This window comes from Protopterus annectens, chromosome 16.part0 (genome assembly GCF_019279795.1).
Source record: "Protopterus annectens isolate FY-2018-M chromosome 16.part0, PAN1.0, whole genome shotgun sequence".
In the NCBI taxonomy this organism is placed as follows: domain Eukaryota; kingdom Metazoa; phylum Chordata; order Ceratodontiformes; family Protopteridae; genus Protopterus; species Protopterus annectens.
This window is the reverse complement of record NC_056750.1, coordinates 295,567,692-295,587,068: the sequence shown is the minus strand read 5'-3', so window position 1 is coordinate 295,587,068 and position 19,377 is coordinate 295,567,692. Positions and strand designations below refer to the sequence as shown.

Below are 19,377 nucleotides of genomic sequence, written 5' to 3'. Positions count from 1 at the left end.
GACAACAACATCTAGAATCGCCTTTTTATATAATATATGGTTGAAATTCAAAGAACTGCTTGATAAACAGACTTTAATAATTAACTGACAACTACTCATCACATTTCTTTTTCTGTTTGAAAAGCTTTGTTTTATAGTAGACACCACTGTAAATAGCTATTTTAGTTGTTTATTATTGTTCTTTTAGATATGTATATTTGCTTCATAATATTTCTGTCATCATATATTAATGTTTTGTTGTTAAAATTTTTAATAAATACAATTGTGAAAAAATCAGAACTAGTTAATCGCATGATCAAGGCAATTTACTTGCTAAGAAACATGTTTTTTCAGGTTGTAATTGTGTGGTTAGTGACTACAAGTAAACTGGACTGAAATGTGCTTGTACTCATTGTTGATAAGGCAGCCTAGTTGTTGGGGTTCAAGGTATTATGTTTTTCAGACTTTGATGACAACAACCCCAAATACTATAAGCCAGGCACAGTCCATTTAAAAGGTACAGGCCTGGAGCTGTTCAATGTGCACTTAAGGTTATTTTTAAAGTAGATGGAATAAGGAGATTCTTGTTTGTCAGATGAATCACATAGGAATCAAGTGGAGTTACCTTGATGTCACAGGTGGCAGACTGCATAAGGTTTACAACAAATTCAAAAATAAAAGAGAGATATAAGGTTCAGGTAGGGTTAAGTGCCTTACCTTAAGGGTATAGTGTTGGGTTACAGACAAGGAGACAGGGTGAGGGGTAAAGCTTCAACTAATAGAAAAAAAAAAAAAAAAACAAAAGGAAGCAAAGGGAAAAATGGAAGCCTATGGCCAACTGAAGTGGGGTAGGGGGAGGTTTTCTTCTTTTGATGGGGCGGGGGGAATAGGCTATAGTTCATGCAAAACTGAGAATGCAACCTGGTAGATGAAGTTTCTAGGCAGGCAGGTAAGCTTGCTCATTGGGTGGGGGGAGTAACTATGTCAGCTTTATCCCTGCAGGAGGATGAGGCTGCATTTCCTTTACACCGAGGTCAGGAGCACAGGCTTTGATACTTTTTGCAGCTGATACCAACAAGAATTTGATAGCATAGCTGATACTTCCTCTTTGATACAGAGTAAGGCTTCAAGCACAGCCCTCCCTGGGTGCTGTAGACAGTAATAATGGTTGGGTGATGTGGTGGATATGACTTTTTACAATGAATTATAAGCAAAGAGAAAAGTTAATGGTTGAAGTATGTGGTGGAAATGGGAGAATGTCCTCACCACAGATGGTCTGATAATGCTTCTATGTAAAGTGTAGTGAGATAATGGAGAAAAGCAATCCTCCCCTTGTACATGTTACTGAACTGAACTCTGCAGCTTGTGCAGCCTTAGTCAAACTGGTAGATTTCCAAAGTAATATGGTTAGGGTGACTGAAGGTCTTCTAAACTCACTTAGGATATGGGCTGCAGTTATTATGGGCCATGGGAGCTTAATAACTTCAGCTAATCGGGAGTGAAGAAGCATTTTAGGGAAGTATAATCACATATCTGATATTTACTGCATGAAGATAAATATGTGTCTCAAAGGATCCCCATGCTCTGGAATGGGCTCCCTATCCATGTGAAGCAGAGTCCATCCTTAACCCTAATCATACATAACTTTGACCATGGGAACTTCTACATTCATCCCCAGGCTTGACCCCATGTCTCTTACAGACAGAGGCCAACAGTAAACATTCCCTAACACTGGATGGGAAATCACAAATTCCTCTCCAGGCTGGCTTCCATGTCTCTTATAGACAGAGGCTGACAATAAACATTCCATAACTAACATACCCCCCCCCCACACACAACTTTTTAGCAACCTCCTAACTAACATACTCCTCAAGTTAATATGCACATGTTACAAGGGGATGCCATTTGGTTGTGTTATGCAGATAGGCTTATAAAGGCCCTAGTAGTTTTTAGCCTATGAACCTATGAATAAATTAATTTGCATTTAATTGCTGAAGCATTTATGAGTGCAATGTGTAACACTGAATTAAAAGTTTTATAATATGAGCATAAAGCATAACTTGAACAGATTAATAATTCATGGAATGGTTATGTTTGTCCTGCCAATAAAGTTGGTCAACAATGCAGAGGGGGTGTGTGGTGTAATTTTGGAAGTGGAGAACACAGGACAAAGAGAATTTGAGAACAAACTGCTTTACTGGGGTATTCCCTTCACCATCCTATTGCCTTATGATGATTAGCAGGCAGGTCCAGTATAGAAGGAACCAGAGTACAAAAGAGAGGTGAGTCTGGTGTCACTAGACATAGGCAGGATGAGGCTAGTTGTCATTCAGAGGCAGATAGGTAGAGGTTGGGAACAAGAATGGGAAGTTAGGTTTTGAAGGTATTTAACTGGGTGCACAGATCCCTCACAGTACTTTTATTCTGAATGTAGTGAAATGAACAGACCTTCCTTCCTTTCCTCCCTCCCTACTAGGATGTATAACCCCCCCCCCCCCGAGTAGTTAAGTTGGTTTGGGGGAGAGAAGTAGGCCTTCTCACGTGTATGAGTGCTTATCCCTCCTGCACCGGAATCCATGGTGCAGGGTCTGACACCCTCTTTCAGACTGATGCCAACAACAGTGACAGGACAGTCAATGCTTCCTATTTTGTACAGAGTAAAGCTTCAAGCACAGACTCCCCTGGGTGTTGAACAAGGAAATAATTGTTTAGTGACTGTGGTGGACAAGTGTTTTTTCACACTGAATTATGGCAAATGTGAACAGTTAATGGTTGAGAGGTGTGGTGAGAAGAATGCCCTCCTCAACAGACAGGGTCTGAGAATGCTCCTGTGTAAAGAGTAGCAAGAACATGAGAGAAAGCAATGCAGATTGTGCAGTCTTAGTCAAGCTTGCCAAATTCGAAACTGGTAAGGTTAAGATAGCTGTTAGCCTTACAAATTCATTAAAAACAGAGGATGCAGAAATCACACACAGAGGCTTTATATCTGGAATATTGAAGCCTGGTATGGAAGTGAAAGCTAAGCACTTATCTGTTAGTTTGATCTGCAATTTAATTTTCATTTGATTACTAATATTTATGTGCACAAAGTGGATGACTAAATTAAGTTTTACAATGCAAACATTACATATATCCTGAATAACTGAATGATTCAAGGAGTAGAAGTCTCTGTCCTGACAATAAACTTGGTCAAGAATGCAGAAGGGTGTGTGGTTTCATTTTTGATAGATGAGAACAGAAGATAAGGAAAGTGTTGATGGTTGATCATGTCAAAGAGATATTAAGAGTGTCTCTGTCTCCTACCAGCTTTAGATTAAGGGAAGTGGACCATCACTTATGCTAAATATAGATTTTGATAACAGATTTGTCTAAGCCATCAGTGATTCTACCCTGGGTAGATGCAAGAACTTACTAAATAGTATTATCAAGGAGAGGCATTTTACTGAGCCTCTAACAACTACCTCATGGACAACTGCCTAATAGAACAAGAAAGATACTGTAGAGGGAACTTTGCAATGCAGAAGAAGAGTAACATTCCCTGACATGCAGTGAGAATGTTGGTGATGACAGTGCCTGGAGGAACTCCTTGAAAAAATGAGAGATTTTCTTTTGTTTTCTTCACTTTCTTTACTCAGGTGAAATGGGCAGAGATTTGTATTTAGTTCCCTGTTTCACAATCTTTGTCACTGATAAACTACCTTCTGTAATGAGTATATACTGAGATTAAAATTTTAATAGAAATCACACCATTACAAGGCACTCAGAAAGAGAAAAAAAAGTTCAGTATTACCTTTGCCTGTTTATCTTTTTGCCTAACATGCAATGGCAGAAAAGTGATTCCAAAATTTTCAATAAACTCAACATATTAATACAGAACTGCAGATGGCAATAAATAACTTTTTGACAACCAGTAGAAAAATGGAAAGAATACTTTTCAACATCAAGCACTAATGGTAAGGACAGCCCACCCCTTTTTACATCATCATCATGTACATGTAGAACGCAGCGTAGATTATCTCATACTACATGGAATCTTGAATTTTTTTTCTGAAAACAGCAACCTCTTTTGGCAGTAGAAGACCTACATATAAATACTTATTTATGAAAGCAGATTATCACATTACACAGTTTATCAGCTAACTAATAGTCTGTACACCCTGATGTCCTTTTTGATACATGACATGTACAACATACCCAACAGTCATCCTGTATAACTTCTGCTTGGTACTGCCCACCAGGTTCAAACATCTGTCCGTTCCATGCTTTGAAAATCACTACATTCTGGATAAGCTTATCAGTCTTTCCATCCCACCAGATGGGAACATTCAAGCAGTGGATGATAATGTGTTGAACAGCCTCAGAGCTCAACAGGTGGAGGAAGTTCATCTGGACACGCCCTACTGCAAACTCCATCTGAAAATAGAACATCAAGATAACATTATACAACCACCCATGGTAATGCAACTATTACAAACATGAATGTTTGAATCTCATGGAATCTGAATGGGACTAAGTTGATTAAATCTATAGTCTGTGGTTTGCTCCAAAAATGGCTATTCAACTGAAACCAAGCCTTGCAGCTCTGAGACTAGAGCTGCTAGACTGATGAGGGATTCTTAATTAGCAGGCTGCACTTTCTGCAAACTCTTTCTACCCTCAAATGATATTAACTGCTTTTATCTTCAAAGCAGTGTTCTTATGGACCAGTCTTTTCTTTACATATTCACTAGCATTAATGCTGATGAAGACAAAACGATAAAAAGAAGGCTGACTGGCCTGTTACAGATACACAATAAAGAAAACAGAAATAGGTGAATAACTGAATAGGAGCCACATCACTGAAAGCAACTTCAGTGAATAAAAACAACACAATGAAGATCCAAAAGATTGAAAAACACATTCAGTGAAAATGCAAACAATACAAGTAGAAAAGGTTCTGCACATGGTTACAGACAACACAGGAAACAACATCATTCCAATCCTAACCCTACACCTTAAGTCTAACTTCAACCCTGTTCTCAACTCTAACACTAAAGCCACTGATCTCTGCATCTGTTACAAAAAGACTTTCAACAAATATTTTTCATTTGTGTAACATGCAGCCAAACTAAATTTGACCAAACAGTGTTGACCAGCCATCTTTTGATAATATTCTCCATGATCAATTTCTTATTTATACCAGAAACATGCATGTGAATGTAGTCATCTATCTCCCCAAACAAGAAACATCATCATGGATGGAGGGTAGGTGTCATACCTACTGACTGTTTCTGAAAGATGCAGAATCATTTTAAGGACCTAGCTAAAACCTGTCTTCCTCAAAGCATGCCCAGTCAGTAAGGTACATTTGCTTTGAGTAAGTGATGAGATGTATCATTCAGGGAGAAGGTGGATCTCCACTGAAGTCAGTAAAATAGCAATATTACAAGACTGCCTTGGAAATCAATGCTTTTGATGAAAGTGCAACTAGTAGGCCAAATAAGCCACAGTAAAGATGGTCAGCAGCTTCTGGCCTCTACAGAATCTTTCAGAAGCTGACATTTCTCTTGTATGCTGTGGCTGCTAAAATCCATGATAAATGCAGGGATAAATGCAATAATTAAACAGAGCAGATACAGAGTTAACATATCTCTCAACTGTCCAGATTTTTCCAGATTGTCCAGATTTTTGACTCATATTTTAGGTCTATCATAAAATTGTAGTTTCTTCATATCCTTCAGAAAATCTATGCTAATGCAAAACTTGTTATTCTATTAACTTTCCAAGTTTGTAAGAGCAATACTTAAAAATGTCCCTACTTTTGGGCCGTTGTGTCCCCATTATTTGTGGCTTTGTCTAGATTTCTTGCTCTAAGAGGTTGAGAGGTATGAGAGTTAGTACTCAAAAACATGGTGCAGAAATGTATAAGTATAGTAGGCATTACAATCCACAGACCATAACCCTATGCAATATACAAACACCCTACAAATGTAGGGTACAGGCTTCTATGTGATCACAGATGACAAACATACTGTAAAGGAGATCTGATAATGAGGCTTTGTGGGCTTGGGTACAATTCGTAGATGTCCATACAGTAATTCCAAGTCTTCACTGCTGCAGAATAAAACATGCATCCCACCCAAGAACAATTGCACCTAAATCCAAAGATACAGGCTAAAATAAATTATGCAAGTCACATGCTACTCAGCAAAACACAGTTGAGAAATAAAACTATCATCTCCCACTTCCAAATATCTTAATTCTGCTGCATACTAAGATAAATTAAGTTTGGCCAATTATATTCGGTTAAAAATATAATGATATTAATGAAAATTGTTCAGGTTTTAAATACTAACCTAGAAGAAGACCACAAGTATAGTCTGCCTGCTAGAGTCTAAAAGTCCAGAACTGTCAAGAACTAGTTTGTGAGCTCTAAAGATTAAATAATACATATGTAAACCTGAGATTTTCAGCCTACCATTTTTATGAAGTAAAATTATTCTTAAATGAAAATAATAGAAAATTTTGAAATCAAATAATTAAAGAATCCATAAAAGGCAAATAAAAACCTCTTTACAGAAAGACCTTTAAATATGATTTAATAAAGGCATAAGTTAAAAAACACAAGTAAACACATTCATCTTAATGACAGATACTTTGGAAAGTAAAGACAACTTCATATTATTTTCCCCAACTTTCCTCCCCAATATCTAATGAAAGTTTTCTGAAACCAGGTTATTAACAGGTTAAATGATTTAATACCATGGGTAAAATGTATACATTGATTCTGTAATTCTATAAATAACCTGACCGGGGGGGGGGGGGTATATCAAAATAAGAATGGTTGCTATTTACTTCAAAAGGAAAATGTTAAGAGAATATTTTGAAACAGACGAAAATGTTTCAATTATTAATAAGATGTACAGGACTACTCCTTTTTGGACAAGATATATAGGGTCAATATTAGCAAATCAAAGTGGCAGATAGCCAAACACTGTTTCATCGACATATATGTGTAGAACTCCCAGGTAACCAAACGGCCAGATCGCCGATTTTTTTCATAGGGAAAAAATCGGTAGGCCAACTACATACGACACACCAGTACAAACATTATAAATTTGGGGGCTTTGCCCCCCCCACACTCCACAATGTGGGGGGCTGTGCTCTCCCACCCCCTAACTAGATATACTAACTCTGAGATCGCACTACAGTGGGTTAAAGGGAAAATTCACAGAGACAGCCAACCAAATTTTTGCCCTAGGAAAAAAATCGGTGATCTAGCCATTCGGTTACCTGGGAGTTCGACACATATGTGTCGATGAAATGGTGTTCGGCTTTATGCTGCTTCGATTTGCTAATATAGATGCCTAATAGTGCCATCAGTAAAAGACATAATTTTTACCAGTAGATCAAATAATCTGGGATAATTGTGTGAATTGAAATTCAACAAACACAGGAAATACAGTTGTGTAAGTAAACTTATTATAATAGTAGATGTCTGAATGATCACTGCTGCAGTAGCCTTAGCTATATATGTTATATCCGGAACAGGCTATATTAGCTGACCAGCTTCCTAAGTGTAAGAGAACCTTCCACGTGCCCAGAGCTGGAGAAAATCAGTGGTCTGGGTACTAAACCCTTCAGAGCTTTCATGCAAACTGAAAAATGAAGGCTGGAGCACTGAAAAGGTCAGTGCCAAGTAAATAATCCATATCCTCATCTTGCAAACAAAAATCATGCAAAAAATAAGGATGTGGAGGCAAAGAACAGTTACTGCAGCAGTGATCATCTGAGCATCTACTGTTATAGTATGTTTACTTACACCACTGTTACTACATTCATCATTTGCTCATTGATGCACTAACCTTAGCTATATGGGTGCAATACCATAATTTATAAGGTTCGGAAGGAGTCAGGATTAGGGTCCAGGAGGCCCTGAAGAATGGCCATAGCAAAGCCTACGCTAGATCTAGAAAAGGAGAAAAGGAATCTAGTTTGTAGTGCTTTGTAAGAGAATGTAAAAGAAAACCAAGTTGCTGCCTCTACAATACTTCTGAAGTCTTTCCCCTTTTTCAAAAGCCACTGATGAAGCTGTGGCCCAACTAGAATGTGACTTGACTCCTGGAAATGATATGGTGAGAGTAACAAAAGGAGATAGCATGGGGCAACCATATGGAAAAAGTCAACTTTGACACAGGCTGTCCCTTTTTCTTACCTTCATAAGAAAACAATAACTGATCAGAGTTTCTGAAAGTTTTAATTCTGTCAATATAACATCTGAGTTATCTGTAGACATCAAGAGTATGGAGTATTCTCTGTTATTTTATGCTTTGGAAAGGAGACACAGAGATGAATAGCTTGGTTCAAAGTAAACTTGGATGCCACTTTAGGCTAAATGAAAGATTAGTTCTTAAGGAAACCCCATCTTTGTGGAAAATGAGATAAGGCTGACCCATCATAAGAGCTTGTGGAAGTCAGGTCAATCAAAAAAACTGGTTTACATGTTAAGAACCACAAATCAGGCTGAATAGTTAGTTCAAATGGACTAAGAGTTATTTTTTTTTCTAAAACAAAGTTAAGATCCTAAGGAGAAGCCACCTGTTTTGTGGGATATTTGGTATGTGACACCCCCTTCAAAAACATTTTGAGATGGGAATGCATTGAGTGGTGAGGATCCATGGGCAGATATGCTGAAATGGCCGAAAAATTAAAATTGGTATTGTAATAAGAAAGACCAAGTAGGACCAGAGAAATACAAGCATTAAAAGAGTCTTGGCTCTTGGCTTGGCACTAACTAGAAAAACTTTTCCATTTATTAATATATGATTTCCTATATACAGGTTTTCTTCTTTTTTTTTTAATACTGTTAAGACTCTATTATTCAGGCAGTTAGCTGAAGTTGTTTCGAGCTATGATGTATCAAATACCCCATGTCTTGTACAAGTAAGTCCAGTCTGTGAGGAAGCTTGTGGTAACTGCCATTGGCCATTTCCAAAAGAAGGGAAAAAAAGAAGTTATGTACCTACCATAACGTTCCATGTTAGTTGTCTTCTTCTCACCTTCTTTCTTGCTGGTTGGGTTCAGAGCCGATCCTTGGCTCCGACTCGGCCATCTTCAATAGCTCGAGAACTGTTTACTGGCTTGAGGCTACCCTATATCCCATGATGCCTGGCACTAGTTACTCAGATCTCGTTTGAAAAAGCTATTCCAGACAGAAGTAAGAAAGAAATCTACCTTAGAAGCCACCTGGGGGCCCAACTGTGAAGCTATCCAAGCAGAAAATACAACCAGAGAAGGTTCAGCCAATGAAAAATGAAAGGGGAAGCTCCTCTCGATCCACTAGGATAGGGGGATGGAGGGTGGGACACAAGAAAGAAGGCAAGAAGAAGACAACTAACATGGAACGTTATGGTAGGTACATAACTTATTTATGTTAAGTTGTCTATCTCGCCTTCATTCTTGCTGGTTGGGACAGCGTCCCTAGCACCTACTATCCTGGGTGGCTCACTGGAACAGACTCTTCAGAACAGTGGAACCAAAATCAGCCCTGTTCCTGGAAGCAATGTCTAATTTGTAATGAGAAATGAAGGTATGTGGGTTAGCCCACGTAGCAGCTGCACAGTCAGATTCCATGGGTAACCTAGATTGGAAGGCCACCAAGGTGCCCTAGTAGAGTGGCCTTTAGGTTTGGTAGATAATTTTTTGTTTCTCAGCTGGTAAATGAATGAAATAACGTGAGACAACCACCTAGATAATGTTACCTTTGAGACAGGATGGCTCTGTCTGCCCTCAGCATAGGAAATGAAGAGTTAGTCAGATTTCCTGATGTCCTTTGTCCTATGCAAATAAAAATGCAGCTGTCTGTGAACATCCAGCTGGTGCAATTTATATTCTGCGTTATTGGTGTGATTAGGAAAGAACACAGGAAGGTCTATGGACTGATTCAAATTATTTTGTGTACAGACCTTAGGAAGGAAGGAAGAATTGGTCCTTAGAGCGATCCTATCGTTATGGAAAACTAAGTATGGGGGACGAGTGCATAGAGCCTGAAGTTCCGAAACACATCTGGCAGAAGTAATGGCTACCAGAAAAAGAGTCTTCCAGGATAAAAACTTAATAGAGCAAGATGCTGCAGGTTCAAAGGGTGGCAAGATTAGGGAAGCTAGCACCAAGTTTAAATCCCATGGAGGTGGTGGATCCCTTACTGGGGGCCTAAGCAGAGTGGTTCCTTTGAGGAAGGCTTTACACAGCTTATGAGACATGATGTTATTAGAAGACAACCCAATGTGAAAATTCGAAATGGCAGCTAGCTGAACCCTGATTGTAGCAGAAGCGGAACCAGAATGGAAGAGTTTCACTAAAAATTCCAGAATCTCGTGGACAGGGGCTGAAAAGGGATCTATATTCCTAGCCTCTGCCCAGCAAGAAAAACGTTTCCACTTACTAGCATAAGTTTTCCTCGTTGTGGATTTGTGGGATGAGATCATAATTTCCTGCACAGAGGAGGAAATATTAGGAAGCCTGGCTAAGGTTGGAAGTGGAGAAACCAAGCTGTGAGCTGGAGTGTTTGAAGGGATCGATGCAGTCTGCCCGATTGGTGAATCAGTAGATCTGGAATAGGACCCAGAATCCAAGGCTGCTCGAGAAGATAATGATGCAGGAATGGGAACCATATCTGTCTAGGCCAGTAGGGGACAATGAGGATCATTTTGCAACCCAACGCAGTTGCTCTCTGTATGAGTTTGGGTATTAGGGGAAACGGGGGGAAAAGTGTAAAGAAGTCCCTGAGGCCAATCGTGGACTAGAGCATCTCTGGGGATCTTGGCAGGAAGTGGAAGGAGGGAGAAGAAATTGCTGCACTTGCTGTTGAAAGGTGTGGCGAACAGGTCACAGCAAGGTTGACCCCATTTGCAAAAGATTTGTTCCGCAATTACCTGATTCAGAGACCACTCGTGAGGCATAAGAATTGCTCTGCTGAGCCTGTCTGCGATGACGTTGGAACTCCCAGGGATGTGCGTTGCGATCAGAAAACATTGGGAAGAGATCGCCCACTGCCAGAGTCTGAGTGCTTTTCAAGATAGAGGATAGGACCTGGTTCCGCCCTGCTTGTTGATGTACCACACCACTGACATATTGTCCGTTTGAATTGCAATAGTCCCAGGAGGGAGAGAGTCCTGAAGGGCTTGCAACGCTAAAAGCACGGCTCTCATCTCCAAGACATTTATATGCAAATGGTACTCGTGAGGCTGCCAGGTGCCTTGGACTGGTCCTACCCTGATAATGCCCCCCCCACCCTATCAGAGAGCCGTCCGTGGTCACTGTGGTGACTGCAGGGGGTAGCACAAATGGTTTGCCCTGGGACACTGATGGGGAGACCATCCACCAAGCGAGGTGCTTCTTGCATGCTTCTGTGATCATAATCTTGTGAGACATGGGAAGCTGTTGGAAGGACCACTGTGTGAATAGAAGCCACTGGAGGATTCTCATGTGAAAGCGGGCCAGGGAAACAAGAAAAATTGCTGATGCCATGGAACCCAGTGATCGAAGGATGAACCTGACTTGAATCATTCTGCATGTTAATAAAATCTGTACTTGTTGGCGAATTAGTGATACCCTTTCTGGTGGAAGGTTCGCAAACATGTTCCTGGTATTTAGATTTGCGCCTATATAAGTGATATGCTGACAGGTCAACAATGCAGATTTTTCGAAATTTATTGTGATACCTAGCCTACAACAAGTTTTGATAGTGTAGTCCCTGGCTTGCAGGAGGTGATGCCTGGTGGAAGCAGTAAGGAACCAGTTGTCTAGATATGGAAACACCTGGAATCCTTGACGTCTCAGGTGAGCCGTAACCACTGCCATGCATTTGGTGAACACCCTGGGGGCTGTGGTGAGACCAAAGGGCAGAGCTCTGATCTGATAGTGACTGGCTCCCAGCCGGAAGCGAAGGAATCTTCTGGAGTGCCTATGCATCTTGATGTGGTAGTACGCATCCTGAAGATCTATAGAGCACATCCAATTGTCCTGACCCAGGAAGGGTAGAATGGACTGTAGCGTGACCATCCGAAACTTCGTTCTTTGTACAGATCTGTTTAATCTGCTGAGATCCAGAATGGGTCTCCAGTCCCCTGTCTTTTTTTGGTACCAAAAAGAACCTTGAGTAAGTTCCGGATCCGGGTTGGTCTGTCGGGACTTCCTGGATGACTCTTTTGTGTAGCAGCTTTGAAATCTCTATGGCTGCTTGTTCCCTTAGATTGGGTGGAACATCTGGAAGGGACTTGTTTGACTTTAACAGGGGTTGGGCAAAGGGGATTTTGTAACCTCCGGATATGATCGACTGTACCCACTTGTCTTGAGTTAGGTCTTGCCAGGCTTTGGGGTACAGTGAGAGCCTTCCCCCGACTGCCTCCAGAGGCGGGAAGCCGGGCAACCCTTCAGGGATGCTGAAAGGGCTTCTCAGAGAAAGATTCTCTGCTGCTCTGGTTCTGCGGACCCCCTATGCCACGAGGGTGGCGTCTGTTATTGTTCCCTCCTCTGCCCCTGGAGGGGAACTCATCACGTGTGTCAGGCAAGGCTCCCTCGGGTTTCCGGAACCACATCTTTCCACTCTTCTGACCCTTGGGGTATGGTCTAGAAGGAGTGGAAAAGCAGACTCCCACAGCAGAGCGAGTCTTGCCTTCTTGTTCACACCTGGTTAGGGTGTCCTTCACCTGTGATCCGAAGAGAGCGGAACCATCAAAGGGGGTATTGGTGAAAGACACTCTGAAGGGCTCGGCAAAATTACATAGCTGCATCCATGCGTGCCTCCTAAGGGCAACACCTGTGCCTGCGGCTCTACTCGCACCATCGGCTGCATAAGAAATGAGCCTCATGGAGGAGTTAACAACTGAATTCAGAGTCGCCAGCTGGGAGGCCACCTTAGCTTGAGCCCCCTCAGCTGATGGATCTTGAAGGGTATCTCCAAGCTCTTTAAGGAGATCCCTCTGAAGGTGGGTGAAATGGCACAAATAATTCAGAGACCTCATGGAGAAGGTCGCTGAAGCAAACATTCGCTTCCCATATCTGTCCATAGTCCTAGACTCTTTGTTAGGGGGATGGACAGATGAGGAAGTTTCTGCCAACTCCTTCTTTGTGGCTGCTGCTACCACCATGGCATCGACAGGTACGTCCTTAGTCAAAAACTGTTTGTCCTGAGGTGCAGTTATAAATTTAGCAGGTCTCCTGGGGGTCGGTTCTACTGTGTCTGGAGCTGACCACACCTTCCGAACCACCACAGACATAAGTGGGTCGAAAGATGGAGACACCCAGGAGGTGGAAGGTCGGGAACCAAACGCATCCAGGAATACCGACTCATCCTCAGAAGGGGCTAGGTTATTCCAGTTCCCCCTCTGCCTAAGCATTTCCAAAATGTCTGAAAAGGAGACATCTTCAGAGGGGGATCTCGGGGACCCTTCTGAATCCTCTAAGTCAGTATCTGATGTGACAGACTCAGGGGAGTCAACATGCTTCCTCTTGCACTTCTTCTTACGAGGTGGCTCCTCTGAGTGATCAGGGGAGGCCTCGGAAGAGGAAGAAATACCCAAGGGGGTGCTCTGGAGCGCTTGTTCCCCACGCTTGGGGTCTGGAGGAGGGGCAGAGGCAGACGCAGGCACCATAGAGGGAGGAGCCGATGGGGTTGACCGTGGGACTGACTCGGGGGCCAGTACACTCCTCATGACCTTGAAGGCGCCCCCACCCGGGCACAGAGAAGACTCTGGCTCCGAAGAAACCGGAATTCCTCTCCGCACCGAGGGGGACGGCTCCAAAGGCCGATGTAGGAGCCGAGCTCACCTGCGCTGAAGGTCTGAGGGGGAGAACGGGGCCAGACAAGGGTCCGATGCTACTCGCCCCCTTGGAGCTGACGAGGGAGTCTCGGTGCCCAGATCTCTCCAAGGACGTTGCCATGAAAAGGATCGGAGCCGACAACGGAACCGAAGGGGAAGGTATCGGTGCCGATGGTTCCACGAGTCGAACCCCAATGAACTCCAGCTCCGAGCTCAGGAGAGGAGTCGGAGGAGGAATCTCTGCAGAAGTGGGCGGAGCTGACACCTGATGAGGGTGGCTGGACAACATTTTCGCTACAGCCTGCGATTTCAGCAGCCTACTGACCACTCTCTCCAAGTCCTGATCTGAAAGTCTAGAGGACCGAGAGGAGTGAGAGGACCTACGACTGCGCTCCGATTGGAGCAGAGGTGACCATGGAGCTGAGCGTATCGACTCCAAAGAGGGAGACCTAGATCTCTTTCGACTCCCAGACAGCTCCGAAGTACCTGTTGGAGCCAATTGGGAGGGAGGCACGTGGATGGTGGAGTTTCACTAAGCGACGGCACCGAACTGGGAGCCGAAGACTTAGGTGGCTTGGAGGATTTCACAGGCTGAACCTTGGCCGGTGAATCCTGGGGCTTGACCAAACCCCTGAGAATCAACTTATTTTTGTGCTCCTGCAGGACTCTTGGGCTAAAAGCATGACAAACTGAACAAGAGTCCTGCAGGTGCACAGCGCCCAGACAATAGACACAAGAAGTGTGACCATCTGTCAGAGACATCTTCTAACAGCATGAGTCACACTTCTTGAATCCGGACACTTTTGAATCTTTGGACATATTTACACACCCACACACCAAGGTAAAACACACACACACACACACACACACACACACACACACACTACAAGAAAAAACAAGTTAGCAGGTATACTAATTAAACAAACAGCTATCACACACTAAATAAGTCTACTACTACTAAAAAAGCGTTTTTTTTTTTTTTTTTTTTTTAAACTAGAAAGGACAAAAAGAGGGTTAGCCTCTAATTTAAATGGCTACCACAAAATGGAAGAGAGGGGGAGGGGTGGGGAAAAACTCTCTAAGTAAAATGAGTTTTTAATATAAGAAAACAGGGGGGATAGATGCTATTAAAAGAGTCTAGCTTGGATTAATAGTATAATTTTAAGTATTAAGTACAGTAATAAGAGGTAAATTCTAGTGAAAAATAGAAAATAATAAAATAATAGAAAAGGTATACAAGCCTGAGCCAGTAAGACATCCTTGCAGTCTGAAGCGGCAAACGAGATCTGAGTAACTAGTGCCAGGCATCATGGGATATAGGGTAGCCTCGAGCCAGTAAACAGCTCTCGAGCTATTGAAGATGGCCGAGTCGGAGCCGAGGATCAGCTCCGAACCCAACCAGCAAGAATGAAGGCGAGATAGACAATTTAACATCTACTGTTGCTTTGGCCAGAAGGAAGTCACCACAAGGATCTTTGGATATCAGTGGAAAGGCATACAGGGACATTAATGTTCACGGAAAAAAAGAATGCATCTGTTTTCCAGGCTGTCTTGCACAGAGTCCTAGAACTGAATTTTGCCAAATGATTGCTGTGAATGGAGGCAAATAGTAGGTCTGAGGTGTTCCCACAGCTGGATCCATTCCTGGAAAACCCCATGGTTCAGTCGCTAGTCATCAGGGTCTCTCCTGGTCCAGCTCAGCTTGTCTACCACAAAAGTTTAGTCTGACAGGATGAATGATGCCTGCAGAGTGAGATTGTGCTGCAAAGCTATATCCTAGGCTACCATGGCTAGTCTTCACAGAAAGTAAGATCTGTTCCCTCCGTTTCTTCATGTACCACATAACTGTGATGTTGTCTGTAGCCACCTGTAATAGCCCAGAGACCCATGGATGGCTGACAGAGTTTAAATGATATATTACTGCCAACATCTCTTTCTTTTGGTCTGCTTTTTGTGTTCCAAAGACCATGCACTTTTACTCCCATAGACACTGCTCCCCAAGCAAAGAATGGGGCATTTGTAATTATTAACTATGCTGAAAGGGAAAATGAAAGAACTTGATTCAGACAAAACTGGTTGCTCCATAAATCTTAAAACAAAATATGAAGTATCAGGGGATGTTGAGGTTGGGACCATACCGATTTTAGGTATCACTAAACTTTTCTAATGTGAAGTCTGGATAAAGGAACCATGAGAATTATGAATGCCATGAATTCTACCACCCTGAGAAATTCCCTTGCTGAGGCCTTGGTTTGAGTGGAAAATTCAGTAAGAGTTCTAGATAAAGATTAACTTTTCCTATGGAAGATGATCTGTTTGAACTGAGCTATCTAAGAAACAGCCCAGGAAAACTATCCTGTGAGGAATCAAACAAGACTTTTGGATGTTCTCCTGAAACCTCAGTTAGAGAAGGAGATCTCCCAACCAGATGCTAAATTACTGACACTTTGAAAAAGACTCTGCAAAGATAAGCAAGTTGTCTTAATAAGGAAAAACATGAATACCATACAGTCTGCAGTCAGCCATCACTGGAGCTAGACATTTTGTGAGTACCACTGGAGCAGTGGATAATGAAGAGAATTAAAAGTATGATCCAGGCACAAAAAAACAGAACAAACATTCAAAATCTGGTGCTACAGGAATGTTTGTTTGTGTCTTTCGGCTTTTCCCGGTTAGAGTTCGCCACAGCGGAACTCCAGTCTGCTAATGACTGGCAGTAGAGTTTTACGTGCTGGCTTGCCGGGCCTAACGCACAACCTTCAATGAAGGAACGCCCATTCACGCATGTCGCCACACAGAACACGCTCTAACTGAGAATCGAACGGGCAACGTCTAACTGTGAGGCGACAACACTACTGCAGCACCACCACCGCTGTGTGCTACAGAAATGTAATGCTATCAAAAAACTTAAGTGGGAAATGAGAGGTAACAAGTTATAAAGGGTTAACATTCTGAACTTTGGAACTTTCACAAATTGGTTTAGAAAGGAAAGATCTATGCCCTGTCTCCATGAGGCTTCTTTCTTTGGCACCATAGACATTCCTGAATAAAAATCTTCTTTCTGAGAAGGAGGGGCAGCTTCCTACTCACCCATCCCAAAGTTAGTAGATGTTGAATGACAGGAGGGAAAAAAGACGTTTGATCTGGTGGATGAAAATGACACCCCTGAAAAGGGATAGATTCACACTCTCATCTGTACCCCTGATGAATCACTCTCAGAACCCATTTATCTGACACTATTTATTGCCAAAGACAGAAGTGGAGGGACAGACTCATGGGAAGAATTAAAGGCCTGCCAGGGTGGAGGGGATTTTCTATAGATATTCATTCAGACTTGTGAGACTGTCCGTGTTTCTGGGATGTGTCTTCTTTCTTTCTTTCTGGAACCCCCTGTCCATTGCTTTTTAAAAGTCTGCTTATTTGCAGCTTGCTGTGTCTGCTTAGATTGCTTTTGTAAAATGTTGTAGAGGTACCCGTAAAACTCTTGACAAATTTGAAGAAGGAAGGCTGAAAAATCTGAATAACTCCCTGTATCAGCTTCCCTGTCTCATCACACTTTTTAAAGAACTCTACAGCATATGGTACAAATACAACCTTCCTGTCTAAGGGAACTTTCAGCTTTAATATCCTCAAGAAGGTTTTCGTGCATGCAAACAAGCAAACTTCTTCATAATAGTTCCAATGGCAACAGCTCTACAAGTGGCATTATCTGAACCATAAGCACACTTCAAAGAATGTTTAGTCACTTGAGACACAGAAGCAAATAGAAAACTAAAATCCTTCCAAGGGACTATCACAAGAAATGCTCTTCCCAGAATCAGAAACCTGAGGAAAGTAAACAGAAGCTGTGCTCTCACAATCATGTTCCTGTTTAATGTCCTGAAAATTATTATAAACAGTGAAGAATCCCTTTTTGTCTTACCAATTACACCAGAACAGGAAGGGTCAAAAACCTGAACTAAGCTTTGAGCTATGTCCAACAAATAATTCCTGCTCAAAACAACTGAGACAGGTGAAGGTAAATGTCTTATATTTTGCTTCTTTTTTGATAGGAATTCCTAAATAAGCCAACTTACTTTTGATAGGCAAAACCTCCTCAGGGGCAGGCATCCCAATCTGACTAGGCAGAAAGTTATTCCTTGCACCTTCATCCAAGACCAACAAGGGTAGTTCTGCTTGCTCAAGGGCACTCCAACAGCTGCAGAGGACACATCTAGCCCACAGGCCATGGTGGCTATAAGGACTACACCAGAGGCCAACAAGAAAAAAGATGAATAGTCCGAGGAACCAGAAATGGCCACAGCAGAGTCACTCCTCTGCGGCTGAGGCAATTTAGTAGCTTTCTGAAGGGGCAAAGACTGATTGGAAATATTTTTTTCTTTTTGTGACTGGAAGAAGGAAGAACCAAGGAACCATTAGGTTGTTCCATGCTGACACTGAACAAGATGCCTAAATTCTGGGGAAGACTAACAACAGTAATCGATGAAACAAGTAAGTATTAAAAAAGTCAATTTTTTCATCAAAACAAAATGGTGAAAAGCACTTTAGACACTTATCTCAGCCCCCAAAAGTAATTCAACACAAATGTTAGACAGGGAAATAGTTTTAACTTAATTTTAACAACTTTCTTTCTTCAAATGTAAAAAGTAAAGCTCCTAATAAAAAGTGACTAAAAGGCATGTGGCAGTCTTTAAAAAAACACATTTTCCAAGTTTAAAAGTTACAGTTTTACAGAAAAGGTTAAGTTTCTGACAGAAAAAAGATGTGGAAGTTTTTTCCCCCAAAGGGAACTTATCTGCCGAGCAAATGAGAAGCTTTAACTGGCTGTTCATCCTCAAAAGTCAGTAAAGAGGAGTACACTTCAGCAGGCAGGAAAGCTCAGAAGGGCTTTGCACACAAACCACTCTTTTCCTTTATGTCTGCTCAAGCTGGTTAACAGTAGAACCTTTGTTCACCCATTAGCAGAGGTGGAAAAGGCAAGAGGCATTTTTGTTGTAACTTAATAAAGGCCTCCATTACTTTCTCATGCTCAGTCTATATGGCAGAAAAGGAATAATTCTAAAGGATCTTTCTGGTAATGAGCTGCAACATGCAAAATTTTACTTATCTCAGAATCTGAAAACAAGACACACTATTACTTACTGTTTAATAAGAGACTCTTAAGACAAAACTTTTACAGGAATGTGAGATACTAGAAGGAGAATGTATAGAAATTGATTTCTCTAGTCTTGGCATTTTGGTAAGAGGATCTGGAGAAGAATCTCTCATGTTTTCATATTTATGCACTTCCTTTTTTTTTTTTTTCTTCTTCTTCTTCTCTCTCTCTCTCTCTGTCTCCTGACACCTAGCAGAACCATCTTTAGTAGTTATGTGTTTTCCCCTGAAAATCTGCCAGCACAAAATTTGATCTGTCTCTGGTTTCTAGCCTTTCTGTTAACTTGGATGTGTTTTCAAAACTGTGATATTATCAAAATCACAATTAAGTGTTTCACCCATTTTATCTGTCCCACAAGTTTTAACTAACTTACTGGATTGATAAAAAGAAGCCAATTCTGCTGCTTCTTGGGCTATGGTCAAACAAAAGTTCAAATGCATG

General features: G+C 41.8%; 1 protein-coding gene across 1 annotated transcript in view; it reads right to left on the bottom strand.

Annotated features, from left to right (window-relative positions):
• LOC122790588 (collagen alpha-1(XXVII) chain-like) overlaps nt 1-19,377 on the bottom strand; it is a 1,538,899-nt gene that overhangs the window by 47,207 nt on the left and 1,472,315 nt on the right. The window contains exon 39 of the mRNA XM_044058114.1: nt 4,174-4,392. Within this exon, the coding sequence (XP_043914049.1) occupies nt 4,174-4,392 (219 nt within the window). The remainder of the gene's footprint in view (nt 1-4,173; nt 4,393-19,377) is intronic.